The sequence below is a fragment of the Lactuca saligna genome, chromosome 8 (assembly GCF_052625555.1).
Source record: "Lactuca saligna cultivar CGN05327 chromosome 8, ASM5262555v1, whole genome shotgun sequence".
In the NCBI taxonomy this organism is placed as follows: domain Eukaryota; kingdom Viridiplantae; phylum Streptophyta; class Magnoliopsida; order Asterales; family Asteraceae; genus Lactuca; species Lactuca saligna.
In genome coordinates, this window is record NC_136424.1 from 263,765,669 (window position 1) to 263,777,989 (window position 12,321).

At 39.8% G+C, this 12,321-nt stretch overlaps 1 protein-coding gene across 1 annotated transcript; it reads right to left on the reverse strand.

The window, feature by feature from the left end:
• Positions 1 to 9,667: 9,667 nt before the first annotated feature.
• On the reverse strand, positions 9,668 to 11,316 carry ENT1 (equilibrative nucleotide transporter 1). Its single transcript, XM_078969873.1, has 2 exons — positions 10,726 to 11,316; positions 9,668 to 10,557 (listed from the first exon to the last, which is right to left on the reverse strand). Exons 1-2 carry the CDS (start codon positions 11,270 to 11,272, stop codon positions 9,845 to 9,847), a joined length of 1,260 nt encoding a protein of 419 aa, XP_078825999.1. The 5' UTR covers positions 11,273 to 11,316; the 3' UTR covers positions 9,668 to 9,844.
• Between the last annotated feature and the right edge of the window lie 1,005 nt (positions 11,317 to 12,321).

The following is a 12,321-nucleotide window of genomic DNA, read 5'->3' on the forward strand; positions in this document are numbered from 1 at the left end:
CCAGAGACCTCACGGCAAGATGCAGCCGTTGGACATTCCCGTGTGGAAATGGGAGGATATCACCATGGATTTTATCACCAAACTTCCCAGGACCGCACGTGGAGTGGATTCGATATGGGTAGTGGTGGATCGGTTGACGAAGAGTGCCCATTTTATCCCGATCCAGGAGAGTAGAGTATATCGGCGGAAAAGTTAGCCGATATCTATGTGCGAGAGATAGTGGCACGTCATGGAGTGCCGGTATCGGTGGTGTCAGACCGAGATGTTCGTTTCACCTCCAGATTCTGGAAGCGGTTCCACGACGAGATGGGTACTCGTCTTCATTTTAGCACCGCTTTCCACCCTCAGACTGACGGGCAGAGCGAGAGGACGATTCAGACTCTTGAGGACATGCTTAGGGCATGTGTTCTAGATTTTGGGGGCAGTTGGGATATGTATCTTCCGTTAGCGGAATTCTCGTATAACAACAGTTACCATGCGAGTATTGATCGACCTCCTTTTGAGATGTTGTATGGTAGGAAGTGTAGGACCCCGATTTGCTGGGGCGAGGTCGGTCAGCGAGTCATCGGGAGCACCAAAGTGGTGCTCAAGACGACTGAGTTGATCCAGCAGGTCCGTAGTAGGCTGCAGACTGCGCAGAGTCGGCAGAAGAGCTACGCTGACAGGAGGCGTTCGGACTTGGAGTTCCAGGTGGGAGATATGGTTCTTCTGAAAGTCTCACCTTGGAAAGGTGTCATCAGGTTCCGGAAGAGGGGCAAGCTGGGCCCCAGATTTATTGGTCCTTTCAGGGTTATGGCCCGGGTGGGTCGGGTTGCTTATCGGTTAGATCTTCCTGAGGAGCTTAGTCAGATCCACAACACTTTCCATGTGTCGCAGTTGAGAAAGTGTTTGGTGGATGAGTCAGCAGTCGTTCCCCTAGAGGATATTCAGGTTGATAGCAGCCTGAATTATATTGAGAGGCCGGTCGCGATTCTGGATCGGAAGATCAAGACCTTGAGGAACAAGGTCATTCAGCTAGTGAAGGTGCAGTGGCAGCACCGGAAGGGATCTGAATGGACGTGGGAGGCTGAGGAAGAGATGAGAATGCACTACCCAGAGTTATTCGCAGATCCAGCCGTAGCAGACTTCGAGGACGAAGTCTGAGACAAGTGGGGGAGAATTGTAACGACCCGTTCCCGGTATGTTAATTAATTGTTAATTGTCTAAGTTTTCAAGAGGGACTCGACGAGTTCTAGCCTGACTCGCCGAGTTGGGTCGCGTATTTTGTGCACGCGGGAGCCGGGGACTCGGCGAGTCCATATCCCGGACTCGGCGAGTCCGTCCGTCTGGGTGAAACCCTAAACCCCCGGGTTTGCCCACTATTTAAACCACATTATAGCCTCATTCTCGCCACTTTCACCCTGAGAACACAGTGAGAGAACCCTAATCCTCCCTTGAGAACTTATAAGTGATTTGGTGCCATTTTTGTGAAGGTGTGAAGAAGGAGAAGAAGAAAGAAGCAAGGAAACGAGTTGTAGTGCTAAGATCCAAGGGCAAATCTGAGTTTATTGAGGTATTTTCGGAGTTCCCTTCTTGTTATATGCTTTAAACTTCCATTAGAGCTCTTCTAAGAGCTATTTGATGTTTGTTCCAAGCCTTATGTTTGCATGAATGTCTTAATAAGTCGAAATACCTTTGGATCTGAATGTTGGGGAATTGTAGAGCCCAGATCTACTGTCTTTTTGGAGTTACATTGCATATTAGCCATGGATCTACTCATTTTGTGCATCTTTTAGCCCTGTTTCCCTTATTCATGAGGTTGTGCACGTAAAGTTGGAAACTTTACGTGGTAAAATAGCTTATTGGACCCAGATCTATCATTTGCATGTGTTGGATTCAAGAGAAATCGAGTAAAAACTAGCTGCATGGCAGCGACTCGGCGAGTCGGGTCGCGAGTCCCCGACTCCTTCGTTTTTAGCAGTGTCGAGTGCACCCAGTAAGTTAGAGAGTGGACTCAGCGAGTTGAGGGTAGACTTAGTGATGGAGGGACTCGACGAGTTGTTCATACAACTCGGCGAGTCCAAGGCAATCTCCTTAGGATCAAGAACAACTCGTCGAGTCTGTTCATACGACTCGGCGAGTCGGATGAAGATTGTCTGAGTTCTTGGATTAAGAGGGTACTTGTCGAGTCGATGCCACACTCGACGAGTCGCAGTGAGTATGAGTTAGAAGTGAGAGTGAGACTCGGCGAGTTGGGCGGCCCAACTCGGCGAGTCAGCCCCAAAAGTAAGTTGACTTTGACCAAGGGTAAAAGAGTCATTTTACCCCAGGTGCAGTGTTTAGTATTTGATTGAGTGTGTTCATGGACTTGTAGCCGAGGAGATTCAGGAGCAGCAGCCGTTAGCTTTCAGAGACACACACTCAGCCGCCAGTTTACAAGGTGAGCTTCCTTCCAGTAGGGACGGGTCTAAGGCCACAATGTCGGCCCGTCCAGTTAGCAGTAGCTTCCGGACTTGATCCGATGCAGTAGTTAGTATGTTTGATGCCTTCGTGGCTCAGACAGGAATTGTGAGCTATGTTTTATGTGTTATGTATTATGTGTTCCGGGCTACGGCCCGATGTAGTATGCAGTATATGTGTTCATGCTAGTTGTTATGATATGCTATCCGATGCAGTCAGTTCCGGACTTCGGTCCGATGCAGTCAGTTCCGGACTTCGGTCCGATGCAGTCAGTTCCGGACTTCGGTCCGATGCAGTCCGTTCCGGACTTCGGTCCGATGCAGTCAGTTCCGGACTTCGGTCAGATGCAGTCAGTTCCGGACTTCGGTCCGATGCATTTAGTTCCGGACCTTGGTCCGATACAGGGGACAAGGTCCCAGACAGTTCCGGACTTCGGTCCGATGCAGTTTCCGGGCTTCGTCCCGATGCAGTGGGCAAGGCCCGATATGTGTTTATATGACATTGATATGTATGGTATGTGGTATTTTGGGGGAGCTCACTAAGCTTCGTGCTTACAGTTTCAGTTTTGGTTTCAGGTACTTCCGCAAGCAAAGGGAAGAGCTCAGGATGACGGCATCGCACACACCACCGTCTCAGCTGTAACCTGGGATTGATTTAGTTGTTTGATTTGATGTAGCATGATACAGTTTTCCGCTCAGTATTTTATTATGTTTTGGAATACATCACGCATGGTTTTATTATTTGATACTCTGATTACAGTTTTGATTATATTAAAAACAAAAATTTTTGGGTCGTATTTTTGGGTCGTTTCAGTGTATAAACATACATGGACACTTTAAACTACATTAATAGTAAACTATAATAGGTATAGTTTAGGAGATACTACTTACTATTCCTAGTACAATTGGAGCATACAAGAGTCAGTCTATTCATGAGTCTATACAAATGTACTACATACTATATGAAGAAATATTATTACATACTATATGAAGAGATACTATTACATACTATATGATGAGATACTATTACATACTATATGATGAGATATTATTACATACTATATGATGAGATACTATTACATACTATATGAATATATACTATTATATACTATACGTGACTGACCATTCTACACCCGGCTGTTAGCTACAGTGGGAAAATGTACATCGACAGACTTCTACGATTGTATTGTTCGGCGAGTTACCACGTCGTGTTTATCCTAGTACAAAATGATACGATTTTAATGATTATATTATTTTCCCTTTTACTTTTATTTTGTGACACATTCACATAAACGATGAGGTATACTATATTTTGATAATAATAGTTGTACATGGGGAAAAACTTTCATTCATACGGAGAAGCAAACCTCCAAAACTATCGGGTCTTGGTAGAAGACTACATTTTATACTAGTAGGAAATATGGGATTTTCTAGGGTTTTCATACTTATACAAACTTTTTCATCAAACATTACAAGTCTCTTCCTTACAGTTTAACAAATCAAATACACTAAAATACTTATGAATTCACCAGCTTAAATGATGATCTATGCTTTCAAAATAACTTGTATTCTTAGGTCATCAGTAGACAGGTACCGGTGACAGGTTTTTTAGAAGATGGAGCACAGACAAGACTTGTCTTTTATTTTGATCATTCATTTTTGGTGTCTATTACATTACAAAGAACACACATGTATTAAAATCATATATTTAATGCAATGGATGATGTTTGTTTACTTGTTTACTATTACTGTGTTGTGATACTATACATGACGTCCTCTACCCCAGAACGTTTCCGTCGTTCTCGGTTTTGGGATGTGACAAAACACATCATAACGAATGTTAGAGACACTGATATATCTCGAGGGATCGCTACTACTACAAGTTTCATGGTCTCATCTCATCCTTCCTCGATTCAAGTACGGATCCTCTGCTTCCAGTAGTACGGGCCCATACTACCTTCCACATCTATCCGTACTTTCCTCAAGAATTGCCTTGACTCCACCAAGTCACTTCTATTGCTACTAATCTCTGCTACTCTTATCCTAGGATTGCCCTATGGAAATCTTCGTCTCTCCCAAAACCAGTCCTCAGCTGCTGAAGGCCTCATTGTAATGCTAATTAGCCACTACATGGATACCATCACATGCAACGAGGCTCATATAATCCTTCGAGTAAGTGACTCATCCATACGACGGTTAGGACTCAAACAAGAGTTGCACAATAGGGTCAAATCTAACACTCTGAGATTATTCAACCCTGATTGCATGTGACTTAACGTATCCACCTAATAGTTAACTCCCATCACTCCGAGTCCCACAAAGCACAAAGCAAGCAACATTCAGACAAAGGAAAATACTCAAGCAAATCTATCCTCATAACAAGAACTATACTAGCATACAATTCTAAACTCATACTATCAGGCATAACCTAAACAGGCTATCCTACTACTGTCTACTCAATACTAGCATGCAATTCTCATAAAGCTGAAACACACATAGCAGGCACGTAAGGCATCCTCCTAGTTCCTTAGTCCTATTCTAGCATGCTGTTCTACTGAAACTGAAATTGATAATCATAACATAAACTTGTATGGGTAAATTGGGAGTACTTACTTGAGCTCAGCTAATTGCACGCAGCACACCTTTTTCTTTGCTTTTTCAAAAACTCTTTTTCTTTTTAAGTTTCTTTTTTCAAAAGTTTCTTTCAAAAATGTTTTTCTTTTGAAAACCTTATACCAAGTCCTTAGTTTGAGTTCAGACACACCCAATAGTCTGCCCGAATCCCTCAAACCAAGTCTCTGATACCAACTTGAAACATCCCAAAAATACAACCCAATTTTTTTTGTTTTAAAACATTACTAAAACCATGAAGTTAATCATCATATAATAAAACCACGATTCACATGTCTCACATGTATAAAGTGAATGTATCAAATCAACTGATGTGAAAACATATCAAAACATTCGAATAAAAACGCCCAGGATAAACTAAAGTGGTGGTGTGTGCCATGCCATCATCCCGAGCTCTTCCCTTTACTTGCGAAAGTACCTGAAACCAAAAACTGAAACTGTAAGCACAAAGCTTAGTGAGCTCCCCCAATCTACCACATACCATTCAATAACATATAAAGCAACTACTGGGCCTTGCCCACAACATCGGACCGAAGTCCGGAATTGCATCGGACAGAAGTCCAGAACTAACCAGGGCCTTATCCTCTACATCAGACTGAAGTCCAAAAACTGCATCAGATCGAAGTCCGGAACTAACCAGGGCCTTGACCTCTGCATCAGACCGAAGTCCGGAAACTGCATCGGACCGAAGTCCGGAACTAACCAGGGCCTTTCCCTCTGCATCGGACCGAAGTCCGGAACACATAACACAAAGACATGCTTAAACCACAAAGACATAAAGCACACTGAACTACTGCATTGGATCGAAGTCCAGAACTACAGCTGACTAAATGGGCCGGCATTGTGGCCGTAGACCTGTTCCTACTGAAAGGAAAACTCACCTCGTAATGTTAGCTGCTGAGATGCTAAATCTAAAGCTGGCTGACTGCTACTCCGGAACTTCCCGACTATAAATTCCATAGACACTAAATCATATACTGATAACTGTTCTAAGGGTAAAATGACTAATTTACCCCTCATCAAAGTTAACCTCCTGGTTAAAGTCAACTTTCAGTTGACTGGACTCGCCGAGTTGGGCCGTCAACTCACCGAGTCCCTAACACCTTTTCTAATCTTCTACTCGCTTCAACTCGTCGAGTTTGGCAACAACTCTATGAGTTCTTCTTCTGGGTTAACGTTGAATCTATCTTCATCCGACTAGTCGAGTTGTATGAACAACTCGTCGAGTCCTCCTTTATCATATGAACACATCCAGGCTGTGACTCGTCGAGTTGTATAAACAACTCGTCGAGTCTTCTCTTGAGGCAAGAAGATTGCCTTGGACTCGCCGAGTCTCCTGCATGTCACTACTATACAGTCGCTTCTAGTCGGTCTCAGTGCATCCAATTCATAGATTTGGGCTTCTAGGGCTGGTTTTGCAGGTAAAGTTTCCAAGTTTACGTGCATGCACACGTGAATGGGGCTAAAACACCAAAATCCTCCAACACTAAGCACTTAGGGTTTGGAACAAGGCTATATTTGCATAAAGGTAGCTATATTAAGTTTCTAGAGCTCAATAACATCCAGATCTATGGTCTCCATCCTAAGGAGAGTTCAAATCTCGATTTTGAATCACATAAGGCTCCAAAAGAGACATAAACAAGCATAAAAGAGGGTTTAATGGAAGAATAATCAAGGTAATAACTTTATTACCTGAATATGAAGCAGTTGGAAGCTAGTTCTTGGATCTCCTTCCTCTTCTATTGATCCTCTTTCATTCCTCCTTTTCTACAACTCCCAAGCTATCACAAAACACTCAAGCTCAACAAAGGGGGACTAGGGTTTTACAGAGAAATGCTCTAAAGGTGTTGGAGGCTGGGGTGGGAGGCTATAATGACGTTTAAATAGGGTGCAAACCCTCGGATTTTAGGGTTTCATCCAGACTAGCGGACTCGCCGAGTTCGGGATATAGACTCGTCGAGTCGCCTACTAAAGACGCGTGCAAATCCCACCTCTACTCAACGAGTTGGGCTACAGACTCGTCGAGTACCTCTTAAGAAAGGAAAAATACTTTATTTAAATTACATACCAGAAATGGAGCGTTACACTATTCATTACCTTTATTTCTCTAGCATAGATCGGTGAAGCAACCATATAATATTGAGCCCTAGATCCGGTGACTGTGGCTAGGTTTTGTTTTCGATGGTTTTGTAAGGGTTAATGGAAGAACCACCATCGTTGCTTCTCATGAAGGAGAAAATGGGGACCCCTATCGAAATCGAACTCCTGAAACCACCACAGGGACCTCTTTTGCTGCCATTACTTCTTTTAACATCATCGATGACCTCCATTGTCTCCTCATTGCCATCATCTGTAACCAAAATTGTTGCCAGAAGGCTTGTAATCCGTATATGTCTTCAAGAAGTAATGGGAACTTAGGCAAAACCTGTAACTAATGGGGGGTATACCTCATAAAAAATGTCATCGGGGATGGTGGCCCTAGTTCTTCATGTGCTTCTCCATTGTTGTTAATATACTCTATCACCCTTTCTTTTGTCATGATATATGTTTCCAACAAGACCACCATCATTTCAGTGCATCTTGACTCCACTCTCTTTATGTGTATTGATTTAATATATATATATATATATATATATATATATATATATATATATATATATATATATAGATTAATGTAAATTTTCGACTTTGTGTATATAGTTTTACGATTTCCGTTTCAACTATTATGTATGTTTGTAAACGTTTTGTTTTTTATTGTATATGTAAGAAATCAAACTCTATTATGTTAGTTTTATTTTTTAATTGTGTATGTCTATATTTCGTTTTCATATGATGAACCTGGTTTAAGGTTATCTTCTTCAGAAATTCATGGGTCTAAATGTAATTTTGTTTAAAAGTTAATGTATAGGTGTGTAAAAATGGATTATAAAGTCTCGTTTTTTTTTTTTTGAATTTGGTGATGATGGAAGGTGATGACGGTGGACAGTGGTGGGCTATGAAAGAAATCATAAGAAATAGGCATATGGTGTGGATGGGTGAGTATGCATATAATAGTGAGCCCTTTATAATTACATAAATTTTCACCATTTCATTTTAGGTGACACTCAAACCTCCATTTTCTGTGCAATTGGTAGCAAGAGATAGTTTCATGTGACATGATGCACTGATTTTTATTCCCATTTTCTTATCCATTTTCCTAATGATAGCATTGCCTTTGCATTTGTTTTTGGAATTTTACCCAAATGTAGCATCGTACTTTCATTCTTTTAAAACTTCCCATAAATATTTTTAAAAACCACCTAAACATAACATTAAACTTTTTTTTTCTAAAACTACTCAGATATATCATTGCATTTTCATTTATTTTATGAAAGTCTACGCAAACACACCATTATACTTTCAATTTATTTATTTGAAAAACTACCTAATTAGAGTAAAACACATTCATTTTTTGTTAAATACCTACGGAATATAGCAATGAACTACAGGCATGACTCAGTGAACTACAAGATCCTTTTCATTTATAATATTTCCTTGCGTGTAAAACTAATATTCTTTACGTAGGTGCATAAGATTTTCATGAGTTATCTTTATACCATGTTGGTTAATGGTCTAACATCTTTGTATTAATATCTGATGCCTATTTGTTTGTTGATAGATTTGATGTGGATGAATTTTACAATTTGCTTAAGCTTATGATGACAAACATTCAGCTGCTCATGCTTATGACTTGGTTGTGCTCAAGTATTCAGGTCCCGACACCATCTTAAACTTTCATGAATTGTTTATCCATTAACAAATTATTATTATTTTTTATCATATATGGGGCAGTAACTTACTTTTTTATTGTAGACAGCAATTTCATTTTTTTTACCAAAAAAAATACATTGCTATTTGTTGGATTTTTTCATATTTAGATGGTAAATGTACTAAGTAACAATATAATTTGAATTTATAATTTTTTTTTTTCAATTGCATTTGTTTTTCTACCAAAAACGAATGTACATTGTCATTTGGTGCATTTTCCATATTTAAGTGGTAAATGCAGTAAATAGCAATGTACTTTGGTTTACACGTTTTTTTTTTCTTTCTATTTTTTGTTTTTTTCTTTTGATTTGATTCTCACTAATTCATGAGAAAACTTAAAGACAATATATGTAAAGCATTGGAAGGGTTGTTGCTATTTCCTGCTTTTTAATAAAAGACTATGAAATATCCTTCTACCCCTGAAATTCCAACACCCACAACACCGAATTCATCCCTAGTTAAATATTAAAAATAGATTAAAAAAAGAAAATATATTTAAATGGGCAAAATAATCTTTCTGTATGGATAAATACCACCTAAAAATCAAAATAAAACAAGGATCACAATGTAACACTTTCCGAATGCTATTTTTTGAGAAAAGAGAGACGATTTATGAAATTTTGTCCACTTTATTTTATTTAAAAATCTTTCCCCCCTCTAAATCCAATTAAACACATGAATTCAAACAAATTAAAAAAAAAAAAAATCATTTAAAAATCATTATTTTTCTGCCATTCAAACCGCACTTACACCACTAAGTAAGGACACCTAAAACATGAATGAAAGAGGCATAAACCAAGGAAGGGTTCAAAGCATTTGCATTTAATTTCACATGTTACATTTAAAGAAATTGTCCCAAATTTACACCAATGAGAAGAACAAAAGGAAACAGTATCTACATATCTTATCAATTTCAATCCGATTACACATATTCCAAAATGAATGGTTGCAAAGTGTAAACCCACCAATCAAATGACCCAAAACCAACTAACCACCGAACCACAAGCCAGACCCAAAACCAAGAACAACACAAGCACAGTCCCAGCTGTCTCAGCATGTTGAAGCGGCACCGTTTTAGGACCCACCATCAGCAAACAGCTAGTCAAGTAACCATTCGTAAGCCCTAGAAGACAAGTCACAATAGTCACCGGAATCTCAGTCCGAAGAACCATCGGACCATGTAAACAAGCCAAGTACACCGGAAAAAATAAAAGCCGAGCAAATGAAGCACCGATAGCCACCTTAGCATTCTCCACCACATAAACGGCAGTCAAACATTTCCCGATTAGGTCACACACGTTGAAAGCAGCAATAAGAATGATCGGATACCAATCATTGAGGATTTCGGAATGAACATCTTCTGTAATATACCCGGGAAATATAGCTAAAGTTACAACGTAGAGGATGATGACGCCGATTCCGTACCATTTTACTGCTCCCATGATTTCCCGTGCTCCGGTGACGGCTCCTTTCTCTTCTTTTTCGGTGTTCACGGCTTGGATTTTTAACTCGTTGTAGTGTTTGATGACGGGGAGTCTGTGAGCTATGTTATGTAATACGATGCATATGATCATTACGATTATGCTGACTAAGAAGTAGAGATTTGCGCTTTTTCTTAGTCCTTCAGCGTCTTGTGAGTATACTGCTTTCGTGAAGATTCTTAGAATCGATATGAGAACCCCTGTGATGAAATCGGGTGTTCCCAAAATGTTAAATCAGCTAATTTATCTTGATAGCTGGATTGAAGTGGTGAACTCAAATCGAATTGGGTGAAACTTAAAATCCCCAAATCAGAGATTATATAATTGAAAACCTAGATCCGGTTTGTAAAGAGATCGAGACAATTTACCTGAAGCAGCAGTTCCAGCAACGACAGCTTGCATATACCTCTCCGGCATTTCACCGGCAGCTCCAATCACTCCGCCTTGAACCAGCGCATCGGCGAGACCAGCCAACGCCACCGCCGCCACAGATACGTAAAACCCGCCGTAAACCCCGACCTGACCCTTGATATACGTTACATCCATCACAGGGACGACAAGCAACGATACAACAAACAGACCGAGACCTACGTTAATCCTGACGAAGGAATGAGATTTGTCGGCATAGAAGATGATGACGAGGAGAGATATGAGGCCTACAACCATGTAAACGACGGCGAAAACACGGTCGACGGAGGCGTCGGGGTAGAGATATGAAAAGTAATCGACGGCTGTGATGAATGCGTTCCATGGAATCAAGTAACCTGTGCCAAGGATGAAGTAGATTATGTAGGCTAAATGGTATGAGTCTTCGGGGATTTTGGAGTTGGATTCTGAGAGGAGGGGGAGCGTTGGTGATTCGGAATCGTTAACGGCGGTAGCGTCCGCTGTGGGGGAAGTCGTTGTGCCGCCCATGATCGCCGGAGATTCAATTTTTAACAAGATGGAAGTGGGGGCGTTGAGCAGTGCACAGAATTAATATCGGTAGTAAATTACAAATTTGGCCCCTAAGATTATATTATATTTACATATATAGTTCAAAGTCTTAGTTTTGTACATCTTACATCTTTGTTACAGATTACATGTTTTATAACATTTCAGTCTGTTAGGTTAATCCTTTTCATGAAAGATATTTGTAATCAACATTAGGGTTCCAAAAGAGCAATTAGTTACCTCCTTCATTGAAAACAAACAAGGTTCTTAAAAAATGAAAAATATATGATAAACTTGTTTTTCTTTACTCTTATTTAGTTATATGGTACTTTAATTATATAAATAAATAAAAGAACCAAAAATATCTCAAACAAATACAATTATTTTAATATTTCGATCTAAATTGTCATGTGCGTAATGTCATAAAGCATCATCATAATAAATATGTTAACCAACATTTAAGCTATAAACTAAAATGTATGGTCTATAAGTGTAAACAGCATAGCCTTGGAGCCAGAAGTGCAAATTGAGCATAAGTTGAGGGGTAGCTATTGTAGATTATCTAAACCCGGTAGTTGGCTAAGATTCCAAGAAATCATCTGTACCGGAGAAAAAGGAGGCCAAAAACGTGGTGCTAATACTTTAGTATAAAAAATCGTATATTATAAGCTACGAAAATAAATAAAATTATATAATAGCAAATTCATTTACGTAAAAGATATAAGAAATGTCATCAAAGGTCGAGATGTTATGCATGACTTTTTTTTTTAAGATCGCGAGATAAATTCGAATCGGAATTTAAGATTCTAAGATTAAAAAATTATAAAAATTTAAATGGTTAATGATAACAAATACCATCTAATATTTATGAAATGATTCAAAGAGTAAATTTGGCAAATGACCAAAATGTATGGTGAATTTGAAGAAAATATCACAAAAATGAAGATTTCTGAAAATGGTCGCATGTTCCACAGAGGGGGTTCTGCGGAATGTGAACACCTCTGCGGAATGTGAACACCTCTGCGGATCTT